Below are 14,790 nucleotides of genomic sequence, written 5' to 3' on the forward strand. Positions count from 1 at the left end.
TAGCAGTGCCAGTGCCAGTGACAGTAACAGTGACAGTGCCAGTACCTTCAAGTTGTGCTCTGTGACCACCCTAATCTGAGGATTAGGGCCTGCCCAGGGTCACTGTCACACCCCGGGGGTGGCACCGCGCCCCCAGGGCTCCCTGGGGACACATGGGGGTCTCACAGCGGGGCTCTCACTGAGGGGCGGCTGTCGGGTGACTGAAGGGACGGGGTCTCCGTGGTTGGCATCATGAATTTGGTTTTATTGAACTCGCTGATGGTTTATAGACCTTTCAAGCAGGAGCTAAAAATAACTCTTTAAACAATAACAACCCTATCTGTGTTTCTTAGTAACTGCTTAACTGTGGCCTAGCACGGACTGGCACAGGCCTGTCTTGCACACAAACACACCCTGATCTCCTCCTCCAGGCCCTGCCTCGGCGTGCCGGGGCTTGTGGCCCTCCAGCACATCTGCAATGAGTTCTGCTCTTTGAAGCCGTGTTTGAGTTTTTATAGCTGACAACTGAAACAAAAAATCCTTCCTGTGTTAAAAAATCGAACAGGGAAATCAAACAAATTGTCTGGAGGCAGACAGGACTGCAGGCAATTGTAACTGGAATATTTGAATACGGTAAAACCAACTTCAGTCCCCAGATAAGCCCCTGATGCAGCTAAGTGTTTTTGGCTAATAACCCTTCCAAGTATTTTTCAAAAGAAGAAAAAAGCTGTTCTTGAGAACGTTCCATCCATAAGGCCTAAGGAAATTCAGGAAGTGTCACTGATTCCCATATCGGGGTATAGTTACCGAGTTTAACTGCCCATGGCTTAAGAATGAAGCCCTGAGAAACTGTTTCCAGTAACTTTGGGGCTGGGTGTGCTTCCAGTCCAGTTCCCGGGCTGTATTCCCACAGCCCAGTGCCACACGCACCTTTGCCACTGCCGGCGTGTGGCTGTGTCCCCCTGCTCTGGGGACAGCCGGTGCCACCCCGGGCGGCCTCCGGGCGGTCTGGGCACAGGGACAGGACCGGGGCTCCGGGTGTCCCTGTCCCGGGTGGGACACGCGGTGCGGGACCCTCGGGGCTGGGATTCCCCGGTGCGGGACGCTCCGGTGCGGGACGCTCCGGTGCGGGGCTCCGGATCCCCGGAGGCACCGCGCCGGTTCCTCGGAATTTGGGGGCCAGTCTGGGGCGGCCGTGTCCCCGAGGAGCCCCGTTTGGGGATGGGTGACGCTGCCGGGGGGGGGGGAGCGGGGCCGGAGCGGGGCCGGAACGGGGCCGGATCCCGGGCGCACCGGGCACGGAGTCGGAGCCGGGCACCCCCCGCTGCAGCCGCCCGGCAGAGCCCCCCCTCGCCCGGGGACCCCCGGCGCCCCCAGCCCCGGTTCCGGTGCTGCTCCCCGCTGCCGGTGCCGGCCCCCAGCCCAGCCCCTTCCGCCGCCGCCATCGGGCCCCGCCCGGCCATGCTGCGGGTGAGCCCGGGCCGTGCCCGGGGCTCGGGGCTGCCGCGCCCGGTGTCCCGGGGGTCCCGGGGGTCCCTGCGCGGGGGTGGGGGTCGGGCGGGGATTAGCGGGGGGTCGGGCACCCAGAGCCCGGGGGGACCCCTCGGGGGTGCCCAGCGAGGGGCGGTGCCGCCGCCCCCTGAGCCCCCCGCTGTCCCTGCCAGGGGGGGCCCCCCGAGGTGACATTCGAGGAGGTGGCCGTGCACTTCTCCCCCGCCGAGTGGGCGGCGCTAGCGCCCTGGCAGCGGGCGCTGCACCGGGAGGTCATGTGCGACAACTACGGCCTGGTGGCCAGCCTGGGTGAGGGGACAGGGCCGCGGGGCGGGGGTGCCGCGGGGCGGGGGTGCCGCGGGGCGGGGGTGCCGCGGGGCGGGGGTGCCGCGGGGCGGGGGTGCCGCGGGGCGGGGGTGCCGCGGGGCGGGGGTGCCGCGGGGCGGGGGTGCCGCGGGGCGGGGGACACAGCTGAAGGCTCAGCTGGGCGTTCAGAGGCTGAACTGCCGTCCCGAGGCTGAGCCGGGGTTTGGGGTTGGCCGGGGGTCTGGGGGCTCCGTCGGGGGTTCGGAGGCTCAGGCAGGGGTCTGGGTACATGGCTGGGGGGTCCGAGGCCGAGCTGGGGGTGTGGAGGCTGAGCCGGGGGTCTGCAGCCCCACTGCCCCGCAGAGCTCGGCCCATCTGTACGAGCGGATGTGTCCCGGGTGTGTCCCGGGTGTGTCCCGGGTGTGTCCCGGGTGTGAGGACGTGGCGCAGGTACCACGGCCCCGCTGCCCCCGGCACAGCCCCCGCCCTGGGCACGTTCCCGGGTGACCGTGACGCTCCCCAGGCATTGCGGGGGCACTGAGGGTCCTCTCTCCCACACAGACCCCGGCTCCAGGTTCAGCCACATGCAGGAGGAGTCACGCAGGGGGGGTCCCTGCGCTGGGGGGCACAGCGGAGCTCCGGACAGCACCGACAGCAGTGAGTGACTGGGAACACCCCTGGGGACACCCCGTGGGGCTGGGGGGTGGCTGTGGGACGGGGGACTGGCCCTAGCCGGACCCCTTGTGTGACACTCCCTGGACTGTGTTGGGCGTCCCCCCGCGGTGTCACCGGGGTGGTCGCAGGGCCGGCGGCGGGTCCAGGATGTGACACTCTGTTCCCAGCAGGTGCCTCGAGCGATTCTGACAGCAGGGATGACACCGAGGGACACTGGGAATCGGGGCCCCGTGTCCCCCGCTCCGGCTGCCGTGGCACCGAGCCGGGGGCCTGTCCCAGGCGGGTTCCGGCGCCGTCGGGGCCGCTCCTCCGCGGGCTGAGCCGCGGGACCGAGCCCGAGCCGCGGGCGCCCCCGGGCCGGCCGTACCTGTGCGGCACCTGCGGCAAATCCTTCCGGCACCGCCGCAGCCTCCTGGCGCACAAGAAGCTGCGGGGAGGGGCCCGGGCCCGGCACGGCTGCGCCGAGTGCGGCGGCACCTTCTGCCTGCGCGGGGACCTGCTGCGGCACCGCGACACGCACCGGGCGCCGGCCCCGGGCCACCGGCGCCGCCCGGGCGCGGCGGGGCCGGACGAGGAGCGCCCGTTCGAGTGCGGGCGCTGCGGGCGCAACTTCAGCTGGAAGGAGAGCCTGGAGCTGCACCTGCGGGGGCACCGCGCCGCCGAGCGCGCCCACCCGTGCCCCGAGTGCGGCCGCGTGTTCCCGCACCGCGGGCACCTCTGGCTGCACCGCCAGGCGCACTCCCGGCAGCGCCCCTTCCCCTGCGCCCGCTGCGGCCGCGCCTTCGCCTCCCGCGCCAACCTCAGCGCGCACCGCAGGCACTGCCGGCCCCGCGGCCAGGGCCCCCGCGGGGACAGGGACAGGGACCCGCCTGGGGACAGCGACCCCCGCGGGGACAGGGACAGGGACCCGCCTGGGGACAGGGACCCGCCTGGGGACAGCGACCCCCGCGGGGACAGGGACAGGGACCTGCCTGGGGACAGGGACCCCCGCGGGGACAGGGACAGGGACCCGCCTGGAGACAGCGACCCCCGTGGGGACAGGGACAGGGACCTGCCTGGGGACAGGGACCCGCCTGGGGACAGGGACTCCCGCGGGGACAGGGACAGGGACCTGCCTGGGGACAGCGACCCCAGCGGGGACAGGGACTCCCGCGGGGACAGGGACAGGGACCTGCCTGGGGACAGGGACCCGCCTGGGGACAGGGACCCCCGCGGGGACAGGGACAGGGACCCACCTGGGGACAGGGACCCACCTGGGGACAGGGACCCGCCTGGGGACAGGGACCCGCCTGGGGACAGGGATGGGGACCCCCGTGGGGAAGGGGACTTGCTCAGGGATAGGGGTAAGGATAGGGATCAGGACAAGAACAGGGACCCCTCTGGGGATGGGGACTCGCTCAGGGATAGGGACAGGGACCCCTGTGGGGACAGGGACTCGCTCAGGGACAAGAATAGGGAACCGTGTGGGGACAGGGATTTGCTCAGGGATAGGGACAGGGATAAGGACAGGGACAGGGACCCCTGTGAGGATGGGGACTCACTCAGGGACAGGGCCCTGCTCAAGGGCAGGCACCCCCGCAGGGATGGGGACATGCCTGGGGACAGGGACCCCCTCGGGCCCAGGGACCTGCTCGGGGCCGGGGAGCCCCTCGAGGACAGGCTCCTCCCGGCGGGTGAGCAGCAGTAGCCGCGGGGCCGCCCCGGTGCTCCGCTGGATGTGACCTCGCCGGTGCCGCCGCCACCCCGGGGCACCCCCAAGCCACGAGCCCCTGGAGGCTTCTGGAGCCCAGGGACTTCTCCGTGTCCCTCTAGACCTTGGGAAGTCCCCCTGGGATGTGTCTCTGTGTTCCCTTTGGATCCTCAAGGCTCTGGGATGTTTCCTCATGTCCCCCGGGACTCTGGAAAATCCCTCTGGGACGTTTCTCCGCGTTTCCTTCACACCTGAGGAAATCCCCCAGGGATGCTGCTCCGTGGCCCTGTGACCTTGAAGTATCTTCGGACCTTGGAAAATCCCTCTGGGATGTTTCTCCGTGTTCTCTTCAGACACTGAAGTGCCTTTGGATCCTGGAATGTCCCTCCAGGGCCTTTTTTCAGTCCCTGCCAGTCCCACCACTGCCCTGCCCCGTGTTCGTATTTAAAACCAGAAGTTTCTTCGAGTCTATTTATTTTAAATTTTTGTATATAACTTAATTTTTTTTTATATATTCTTTCTGGTTTATTTTATTCTATTTAAGTTATTCTAGTTGTTCTCTTCTGCTTACTCCAGTTCTACTCCGTTCTGTTCTTCCTATTCCATTTAATTCTATTTATTTCTATTCTATTTGTTCTCTTTAGTTAGGAGGAAGGGCAGGGAGGGAGGAAGAGGAAGGGAGGGAGGGAGAGAGGAAGGAGACTCTTCTGGGCTGTTTGTCATGGCAGAACCGTGACAGGGCTCTTGTGACAGCAGGAGCCATCACGTGTCCCCACAGTGTCCCCTCCCCCAAATAAACAAACGCCAAAAATCCGAGTTAATGTGGAAATGAGTAAAAAACGCAAATGAGGCTGCGGAGAGGGGGGTGGAATCCACACACCTGGGGGGCACCTGCAGCCCCACAGCCGCTCCCAGTTTGGCCCAGTTCATGCTGGGGAACCCCACAGCCGCTCCCAGTTTGGCCCAGTTCATACTGGTGAACGCCACAGCTGCTCCCAGTTTGGCCCAGTTCATACTGGTGAACCCCACAGCTGCTCCCAGTTTGGCCCAGTTCATACTGGTGAACCCCACAGCTGCTCCCAGTTTGGCCCAGTTCCCACGGCCCGGCCCCACAGCCCCCCCGAACGGGAATTTCCCTCCCTTCCCAGCGGGCTGGAGGCTGCTCCGCACTGGGAGCACTGGGAATGTCCCCCCGCCGGATGTCGCCGAGCAGGGGACAGATGGTGACGTTCCATGGGAATGGGGACAGACTCCCCGCACGCTCCATCTGCCCACGGAGCCGGGGGGGAGGCGGGACCCGCTGGGAAACTGGGACACCGCGGAATCCGGAGTGGCGGAGACGGGAAAAGCCCCGGATGCCCGCGGGTCACCTGTCCCCCGAGGCCACCACCGGCAGTGTCCCCATCCACACGGCTTTCAAACCCCCAGGAGCTGGACAGCTCTTTCCAGGAGGAGTATTCCCCAAATATTCCCAAACTCCTACCTAATGCCCTCCTGCTGCCACCTGAGGCTGCTGCCAGCATCCCCAGCCCGGCCCCCGTGGCGGTGCCACCCTGTCACCTCCCTGCCACCCCCGGCTGTGACAGCACCGCGGCCTGGTGGCTTTTTTGGGCTGTCCCAGTTCAACGTGCCGGGAGCGCACGTGGAGGAGGCGCCGCGATCGGGGTCGGGAGGACGGGACACGGCGGGGGAGGCGCTGGGACCGTCCTTTGTGCTCGGGACCCAAATAACCAGGAAAAGTCCCCGCTTCTCCTTTTCCCTTTTTCTCCCTTTCAGATAAAATCACGAGGCCGGGAGACATTTTCCCAATTAAATTCCTGAAATTAGCCCAGGGCTGGGAGCGCGGGGGGCTGGGATGCCGAGGTGTCTTCAAGGACTCCAATTTGTGGGACTGAATCTCCTTAGTGCCAAAACCACGGGAATTCCATTCCTGGAACCGCGCTCCGAGGGAGGGAGAGCCTGGATGTGGCTCATCCTGGAATCTGCAGGGCCCCTGGCACCCGGGGACCCTCGGGCTGCTCCGGGGGACGGGAAGGACATTCCCAGGGGACGGGAAGGACATTTCCAGGGGATGGGAAGGACATTTCCAGGGGATTTGAAGGACATTCCCAGGGGATGGGAAGGACATTTCCAGGGGATGGGAAGGACATTTCCCAGGGGACGGGAAGGACATTTCCCAGGGGAGGGGAAGGACATTTCCAGGGGAGGGGAAGGACATTTCCAGGGGACGGGAAGGACATTTCCAGGGCATGGGAAGGACATTTCCAGGGGATGGGAAGGACATTCCCAGGGGATGGGAAGGACATTCCCAGGGGATGGGAAGGACATTCCCAGGGGATGGGAAGGACATTTCCCAGGGGACGGGAAGGACATTTCCAGGGGATGGGAAGGACATTTCCAGGGGACGGGAAGGACATTTCCAGGGGATGGGAAGGACGTTTCCTCCCGTTTGTCACATCCTCAGGGGTCACGCTGTGCCTCTGCCCCCACAGCAGCTTTCCCAAGGGAAATCCAGCTCTAAGGAAATACCAGCTGTGTCACCAAAAATCAGGGAAAACAAACTCCTTACACAGGGCAGCGTTAAACAGCAGGAACTCCGCTCCCTTGGTGTAAGGAGTTTTATTTTTACCGATTTCTGGTAACAGTTTTGGCACCTGGATGGGACCTGCTCCTGAATTCCAGCAGATCCGAGGGATCATGGGACCTCGAGGGATTTTTGGGGAGAAGCTGCAATCCCTGGACTGCAGGAAATGGGAGCAGGGCCCCGGGAAGACCAAGGCGTCCTTCCCTTTAAAGGGTGAGGGCGCAGCAAAACCTTCCCGGGGGGGTTTAAAGATCCCTGAGGGATAGGGACCCTTCTGGGGGCTCCACATGGGAATCCAGGTTTGGAATGGCACAGTTTGGAATGCTCCTATGTGGGAATACAGGTTTGGAATGCTCCTGCATGGGAACAGGTTTGGAATGCTCCTGCATGGGAATCCAGGTCTGGAATGCTCCTATGTGGGAACAGGTTTGGAATGCTCCTGCATGGGAATCCAGGTTTGGAATGCTCTTACATGGGAATCCAGGTTTGGAATGGCACAGTCTGGAATGCTCCTGCATGGGAATCCAGGTTTGGAATGGCACAGTCTGGAATGCTCCTGCATGGGAATCCAGGTTTGGAATGCTCCTGCATGGGAACAGGTTTGGAATGCTCCTGCATGGGAATCCAGGTTTGGAATGCTCCTGCATGGGAACAGGTTTGGAATGACACAGTTTGGAATGCTCCTATGTGGGAATCCAGGTTTGGAATGCTCCTGCATGGGAATCCAGGTCTGGAATGCTCCTGCATGGGAATCCAGGTCTGGAATGCTCCTGCATGGGAATCCAGGTTTGGAATGCTCCTACACGGGAATAGGTTCAGAATGTCACTCGGTTTAAATGGGACGTGGTTCATGCAGTGAAAGGGGGGATTCTGGGGGGAATTCCCGCTAGGATAGAATTCCCCCTAGGATGCCTATGGAAGCTTTGGGGGAGGCTGGGGGAGGAGCCCCTCACTGGGAGACCACGGGTGCAGCTTTGCAATAATTCCTGGCTGGATTTGCAAAGAAAGGGGACGTTGGAAAAGGGGGTGTCCCCAGGCCAGGGCACACCCCAGGAACCCCAGACCTGGCTCTCCAAACCTTCGGGCTCCTGGGATGGAGAATCCCTGGTGGGCCCGAGGGGCTCATCCTCAGCAGAGCCCTGGGTGTAACTGCTGGGGAAGGAAAAGGTAAATCTGAACCGAGGCAGGAGGAGCGGACTCGGGGTTGAATCCTGCAGAACAAAACCGACCCGGGAAGCTGCAGTGGGTGTGGCAGGGGAGGGAACGGGCCTTTGGTACAACCATGGCCAGGTAAATCAGGAAAACAGCGGGGGACACACCGGGTTTGTGTCTGCCTCTGTGCCCGGCCCCGGGCGGTTTGGAAAACTGGAAGGTCAAAGATCTTTCTGGGGTGGGGAAATACAAAATCCAATACCTGAATCAAAAGCTTCTGAGGCAAAGATTTTTATGTTTCGGGGATCAAATGAGGTGGAAGGAATGCAGGGGATGCAGGGAATGCTTTGGCCCCGCTGGTGTGGCTGTGTCACAGCTGGTCACAGCTGGCCAAACTGGTGAGGGTTCCCCCAAACCTGAAGCCAGCCTGGGAAGGCAAACACGATGTTCCGTGGAGGGGCAGGCAAGGAAAGCTTTGGAAAAGCTTGAGCAGGAACACGGGTTATGGAGGGAGGGTGGCTCAGAGGGCAGCACAGCGGTTCCAAAGCAGAGTGGGGAGCAGAGAGCAGTGCCAGGTTTAGGATAATTCATAAAACAGCACCAGGAATTCCTGCAGTCCTGGCACAGCCCTGGCAGCACTGGCAGGGCACACACAGGTGTGAGGGTCCTGAGGGTGCCTGGCTCTGCTGCACCTCTGGACCCAGAGGGCTGGAAATGGTTTTCCTTGGGGTGGGAGAATCCAGAACTTTCCAAGCACCTGGACAATGCAAGTAAAGGAGGAGCTGGATGCTTGAGAGGGGTGGGAACTGCAGGATTTGAATGCAGGAAGCACAAAAGCTGCTCTGTGCCCCCTGGGCACGGCTGGGGAGCACAAAAGCTGCTCTGTGCCCCCTGGGCACAGCTGGGGGGCACAAAAGCTGCTCTGTGCCCACCTGGGGAGCACAAAAGCTGCTCTGTGCCCCCTGGGCACGGCAGGGTGGGAAGCACCACAGGATGCTGTGACACCCGTGGGCCCCACCGCAGCAGGACAGGGCTGAGGTTTGGGTGAGCCCTCTTTGAGCCTGGCCAGGTTTCCCCAGGCCCCTGTGAAGCACAAGGGAGGGATTGGGAGGGATTGGGAGGGATTGGGAGGAATTGGGAGGGATTGGGAGGGATTGGGAGGGATTGGGAGGAATTGGGAGGAATCCTACACAGGGCAGCAGAAGTGGCTGCGCTGCCCTCGTGCAGCCCTGCGTGTTGGAGCCCCCGTGATTCCCGGGAATCCGGGAGCTGACGGAGCAGCTCAGGGGCTGCTGAGAAAGGGAGCCCAGCACGGACACCTGGAGTGAGGAACAGAGCCTGGAACGTCCTGGGACAGCCCCTGGTGATGAGCACAGGCCTCAGCCCCTCGCTGAGAGCCTCGGCACATCCAGCAGGTGATTGGTAACCTCACGTGGGCAGGTAACTGTGCAGTTAATGAATAACAGAACTAAAACATCAGGAAACACGTTGGGAAATAGAGAACAAGGTGATCCTTTGCAAGGGAAAATAGTGAGCACAAATACGACAGAAATTAATAGATCAGTCATTGAAAAATGTGATTTGTTTGCAAAATAACTCCAAGGAAGGCAGAAGGAAACCTCCAGAGCTGGTAAAAGAGGGGAATTACCCAGGGAATTATTGGCAAATTGATTTTGCAGAGCTGCCCAGGTAGAAGAGGACTGGCAGGTTTTGGTGTTGGGAGATGGCAAAACTTCTCCATGTCACACTGGCAAGGAGGGGAAGGCTCAGAAGTTCTGCTGAAATTAATATTTAATTGCACTGGGACTGACTCCTCTAAGTCTTGTAAGGTGCCTGGTTATCCACAGATCCTTGTTTATTCTGTTTATTCTGGGGAATCAGTGAGTCTCTGTGTGAAATACAGTATCCAAAGTGGAGCTCCTTCTGCCTTCAGCACACACAGAATTCAGTAGGAGAAACTCCCCGTGCATCCGGCTGGATGAAGAGTTCCTGCTGTTCAGTGCTGCCCTGGGGTGAAGGAGTTTGATTTTACCGATTTTGGTAACAAAATGATGCCCTGGGGACAACAAAATCTGGCTGAGAGTGGGGTGAATTGAAATGGAGTCATTTTCAGGGCAACGGGGCTGGGTGGACAGCAAGGAGTTAAAATCCCTGGGGAAAAAGTTATCCTGGACACTGATGAGGGTCACTGCTGCTCCCTCAGGGTCACTGCTGCTCCCTCGGGTCACTGCTGCTCCCTCAGGTCACTCCTGACCCCATCAGGTCACTGCTGCTCCCTCAGGGTCACTGCTGCTCTCTCAGGGTCACTGCTGAGCCCTCAGGGTCACTGCTGAGCCCTCAGGGTCACTGCTGCTCCCTCAGGGTCACTGCTGACCCCCTCAGGGTCACTGCTGCTCCCTCAGGGTCACTGCTGCTCCCTCAGGGTCACTGCTGCTCCCTCAGGGTCACTGCTGCTCCCTCGGGTCACTGCTGCTCCCTCGGGTCACTGCTGACCCCCTCAGGTCACTGCTGCTCTCTCAGGGTCACTGCTGCTCCCTTGGGTCACTGCTGAGCCCTCAGGGTCACTGCTGCTCCCTTGGGTCACTCCTGACCCCCTCACGGTCAGTTCTGATGCCCCCAGGTCATTGCTGACCCCCCCGGTCACTGCTGCTCCCTTGGGTCACTGCTGACCCCCCCCCCGTCACTGCTGGCCCCGGTGAGGAGCTCTCCCAGCCCATCCCGCTCCGGGAATGCCGCAGCTCTGGGGCTTTGCAGCTCTGGGGCTTTGCAGCTCTGGGGCTTTGCAGCTCTGGGGCTTTGCAGCTCTGGGGCTTTGCAGCTCTGGGGCTTTGCAGCTCTGGGGCTTTGCAGCTCTGGGGCTTTGCAGCTCTGGGGCTTTGTTTCAGCTCAGACCAAACCCCGGGGCTGTCCCTGGCTCGGATTTTGTGAAGCTGCGGAATCGAGCGGAGCCCGAGCGCCGGGGGCTGATCCACAGCGGAGCCGGGGCAGCACGGAGCTAATTCAGAGTTCACAGAACCCACAGAGTTAATTCAGAGTTCACAGAGTTAATTCAGAGTTCACAGAATTCACAGAGTTAATTCAGAGTTTGCAGAGTTAATTCACAGAGTTAATTCACAGAGTTAATTCACAGAGTTAATTCACAGAATCCATAGAGTTAATTCAGAGTTCACAGAATTCATAGGATTCACAGAGTTCTCAGGGTTAATTCACAGAGTTCTCAGAGTTCTCAGGGTTAATTCACAGAGTTTTCAGAGGGACCGGGCTGGAAGAGCCCTCCGAGGTCCCCGAGGTGCCGCGCTCTGTTCCGTGCCGGGCACAGACGCCCTGGGAGCGGGGCCGCTCTGGCTGCGCTGCTCCCCTGGGCGCTCCCGGGCACCGGGCAGAGCACCGAGCACCGGGCACACGGCACCGGGCAGAGCACCGGGCACTCAGCACCGGGCACCGAGCACCGGGCACACAGCACTGGGCAGAGCACCGAGCAGTGGGCACCAGGCACCAGTACCAGCACCCAGCACCGGGCAGAGCACCGAGCACCCAGCACCGGGCACACGGCACCGGGCACACAGCACCGGGCAGAGCACCAGGAACCCAGCACCGAGCACCGGGCACCCAGCACCGAGCACCCAGCACCCAGCACTGAGCACACAGCACCGGGCAGAGCACCGGGCACCCAGCACCGAGCACCAGGCACCCAACACCGAGCACCCAGCACCGGGCACACAGCACCGGGCACCGAGCACCCAGCACCGGGCACCGGGCACTCAGCACCGGGCACCCAGCACCGGGCACCCAGCACCGGGCACACAGCACCGGGCAGAGCACACAGCACCGGGCACACAGCACCGGGCACACAGCACCGAGCACCGGGCAGAGCACCGGGCACACAGCACCGAGCACTGGGCACTCAGCACCGGGCGGAGCAGCTCGGAAAACGCAGAGCAGGAGGAGAGCGCGGCTTTCGAGGGCTTTGAGCGATTTCTGTGGCTCTGCAGCAGAGCTGGACCAGCACCCAGAGGATTGACCCTTTTTCTTTTTTACTTTCTTTTTCTCGTAACAGGCCCAACTTTCACTTTTCCTTTTACAGGAGCCTGCGGACAGAAACCGATGGGAGTTTTAACTGGCCCCATCATCGCTCTTGTTATCAGTTTATTTATTGATTTCTGTGATTTGTTTGTGTTTTCATGAGAGCAACTTTGTGGGAGACCAGATGTTAACAGAATTGTGTAAAACAAACCACTTTATGTGTTGTTAGTTTGAGGTTTTTCTGATTTTATTTTGCCTTTTTACTGAAAAAGGAGGACTAACAAGAGAAAAACTTTTATCTTACAGATTTATAATTTTGTTGCAACCAATTAAGAATTAGAAAATCCAGCCAGACTTGGAGCTGGTGCAAGAATAGATGCATATTTGGGATCATGTTTACATGTGCTAACCTTCCTAGTCCTGCCCAGAAGGCTTTAAATTTATGATGATTTGGGTAATTTAAAAAGTTATCAATGAGTGAATGGTATGGTTTAACAAAACAAAGAAAATACCAAACAGGGACTGCATAAAATGCAAAAAAAACCACTTTAGCCACTCTCAGGTCGTGTAGCTGTTTTTGGAAACGCCCGTGCTCACCCTGAACGTGTCTGAGCCCCAGCTGGGCTCCAGCCGAGTGTCCTGAGAGAGAAGGGAGGGAAAATGGAAATCCCACTGCTCTGATCAGCATAAAAACTGTGGCACTGCTCTGATCAGCACCGAAATTGTGGCACTGCTCTGATCAGCACCGAAATTGTGGCACTGCTCTGCCCCACACGGTGACTGTGGCACTGTCACACACGGTGACTGTGGCACTGCCCCACATGGTGACTGTGGCACTGCCCCACACGGTGACTGTGGCACTGCTCTGTCCCACACAGTGACTGTGGCACTGCTCTGCCCCACACGGTGACTGTGGCACTGTCCCACACGGTGACTGTGGCACTGCTCTGCCCCACACGGTGACTGTGGCACTGCTCTGCCCCACACAGTGACTGTGGCACTGTCCCACACGGTGACTGTGGCACTGCTCTGCCCCACACGGTGACTGTGGCACTGCTCTGCCCCACACAGTGACTGTGGCACTGTCCCACACGGTGACTGTGGCACTGCTCTGCCCCACACGGTGACTGTGGCACTGCTCTGCCCCACACAGTGACTGTGGCACTGTCCCACACGGTGACTGTGGCACTGCTCTGCCCCACACGGTGACTGTGGCACTGCCCCACACGGTGACTGTGGCACTGCCCTGCCCCACACGGTGACTGTGGCACTGCCCCACATGGTGACTGTGGCACTGCTCTGCTCGGCGCCTTTCTGAGCCGTGGGTGCCCTTCACCGCAGCAGCATTGCCAGGGAATGGGGTGGAATTCCCCCGGAATTAAAGAAAAAGGGGAGGAAAAGTAACAACCCCATTTGAAAAGGAATTAATTTTATTTACAACCTCAACAACAGTAAAACCACAGTTTTTGAGTCAAAATTAAATCCCAAGGTGATCCCTAGAGACTATAGGCCTGGAATAAAAAGTGCATATTTTATATCAAAAAGGTTTGTATTTTGTATGAGAACTTTTGTACATTAAAAATTTACATATTGGACCCACATCCAAGGGCACTGAGGGTGGAACACTCCACACACCTGAGCCCCTCATACTCCTGAACCCCTCACTCCTCCCCAAACTCCTCACATCCCCTGAACCCCTCACCCCGGAGCCCCTCACACCCCTGAACCTCTCACAGCCCTGAACCCCTCACACCCCTGAACCCCTCACTCCTCCCCAAACTCCTCACACCCCTGAACCCCTCACATCCCCTGAACCCCTCACCCCGGAGCTGCTCACAGCCCTGAACCTCTCACACCCCTGAACCTCTCACACCCCTGAACCTCTCACAGCCCCAGCCCCTCACACCACCCCAAACCCCTCACATCCCCTGAACCCCTCACACCTTGGAGCCCCTCACACCTTGGAGCCCCTCACAGCCCTGAACCCCTCACAGCCCTGAACCCCTCACACCTTGGAGCCCCTCACACCTTGGAGCCCCTCACAGCCCCAGCCCCTCACCCGGAGCCCCTCGGGATCACAGCCCGTGTGCTGATCTGTTTTCCCCGGTGTCAGAATTGCCCGGTGGCACAAGAACAGCGCCTCTGAACGCCCCCAGCTGTGTGTGAGGTGCTGAGGGGAGATCCCAGTTTGCTCTGGACCCTCACAAACCCCTTCACACCCATTCCAAATCAGCAGCGATGGATTTTACACAAATCCCTGGGCTGGTACAAGCTCCCATTTACTGTGCGCTGTTTTTAGGGGCACCCCGGAGGGGATTCCGGACCCCAGCCCTGCTCTGGGGTTCCAGGGCCGGTTCCAGGGCCGGTTCCAGGCCCAGCCGTGCGGGAATGACCCGGGACAGCCCCGGGAGCTCTGCGGGGTGAGCCGGGGATGCTCCGCACCAGGAACGGCCGAGAGCTGAGGAACCGCCCGGGCCAGCCCCGGCACCGTGAGCCAGGTCTGGGTACAGAAATGGATTATTGATCAGACAGGAATGGTTTAATCGCAGTGACTCCACAGCACAAAACTTATAAAGTGAATTATTTATTGATCAGACAGGAATGACAGATGGAAGGGTTTAATCACAATTACTCCACAAAACTGAAGAGCCACCAGCAGGTTCCAGAACAAGGTAAACCCTGCAGACATCAGGGGACCTGTGTTAAACTGGCAAAGGAATCAGCTCTGACTGGAGTCACATGGAACCGCCCGGGGAAGGGCGGACGAGGTTCAGGAGCCTTCACTCAGCCCCTGGAGCAGCCACAGAGCACAGCAGTGCCCTGCTCAGGGGATGGACAGGAATGGCAAGAAATAAATACAGATATATAGATATAGACGATATAGATATAG

At 60.3% G+C, this 14,790-nt stretch overlaps 1 protein-coding gene across 3 annotated transcripts; it reads left to right on the forward strand.

The window, feature by feature from the left end:
- Positions 1 to 1,185: 1,185 nt before the first annotated feature.
- On the forward strand, positions 1,186 to 4,957 carry LOC134561322 (zinc finger protein 316-like). 3 transcript variants are annotated; one of them, XM_063418217.1, is made up of 4 exons: positions 1,186 to 1,491; positions 1,644 to 1,779; positions 2,338 to 2,433; positions 2,619 to 4,957. In XM_063418217.1, the coding sequence occupies exons 1-4, from the start codon at positions 1,201 to 1,203 to the stop codon at positions 4,136 to 4,138; spliced, it is 2,043 nt and encodes a 680-aa protein (XP_063274287.1). In that variant the 5' UTR covers positions 1,186 to 1,200; the 3' UTR covers positions 4,139 to 4,957. The 3 variants fall into 3 exon arrangements, with proteins under 3 accessions (XP_063274287.1, XP_063274296.1, XP_063274305.1); XM_063418226.1 differs by having other exon boundaries at positions 2,622 to 4,957; XM_063418235.1 differs by having other exon boundaries at positions 1,186 to 1,449.
- Positions 4,958 to 14,790: the final 9,833 nt, after the last annotated feature.

Source organism: Prinia subflava, chromosome 1 (assembly GCF_021018805.1).
Source record: "Prinia subflava isolate CZ2003 ecotype Zambia chromosome 1, Cam_Psub_1.2, whole genome shotgun sequence".
NCBI lineage: Eukaryota > Metazoa > Chordata > Aves > Passeriformes > Cisticolidae > Prinia > Prinia subflava.

Excerpts from the sequence above, each read along its gene's own strand:
- LOC134561322 (XM_063418217.1), top strand. The coding sequence starts at position 1,201 with ATGGGTGACGCTGCCGGGGGGGGGGGAGCGGGGCCGGAGCGGGGCCGG. Across the intron at positions 1,780-2,337 it reads CGGCCTGGTGGCCAGCCTGG|ACCCCGGCTCCAGGTTCAGC; the intron begins GTGAGGGGACAG and ends TCTCCCACACAG. Across the intron at positions 2,434-2,618 it reads TCCGGACAGCACCGACAGCA|CAGGTGCCTCGAGCGATTCT; the intron begins GTGAGTGACTGG and ends CTCTGTTCCCAG.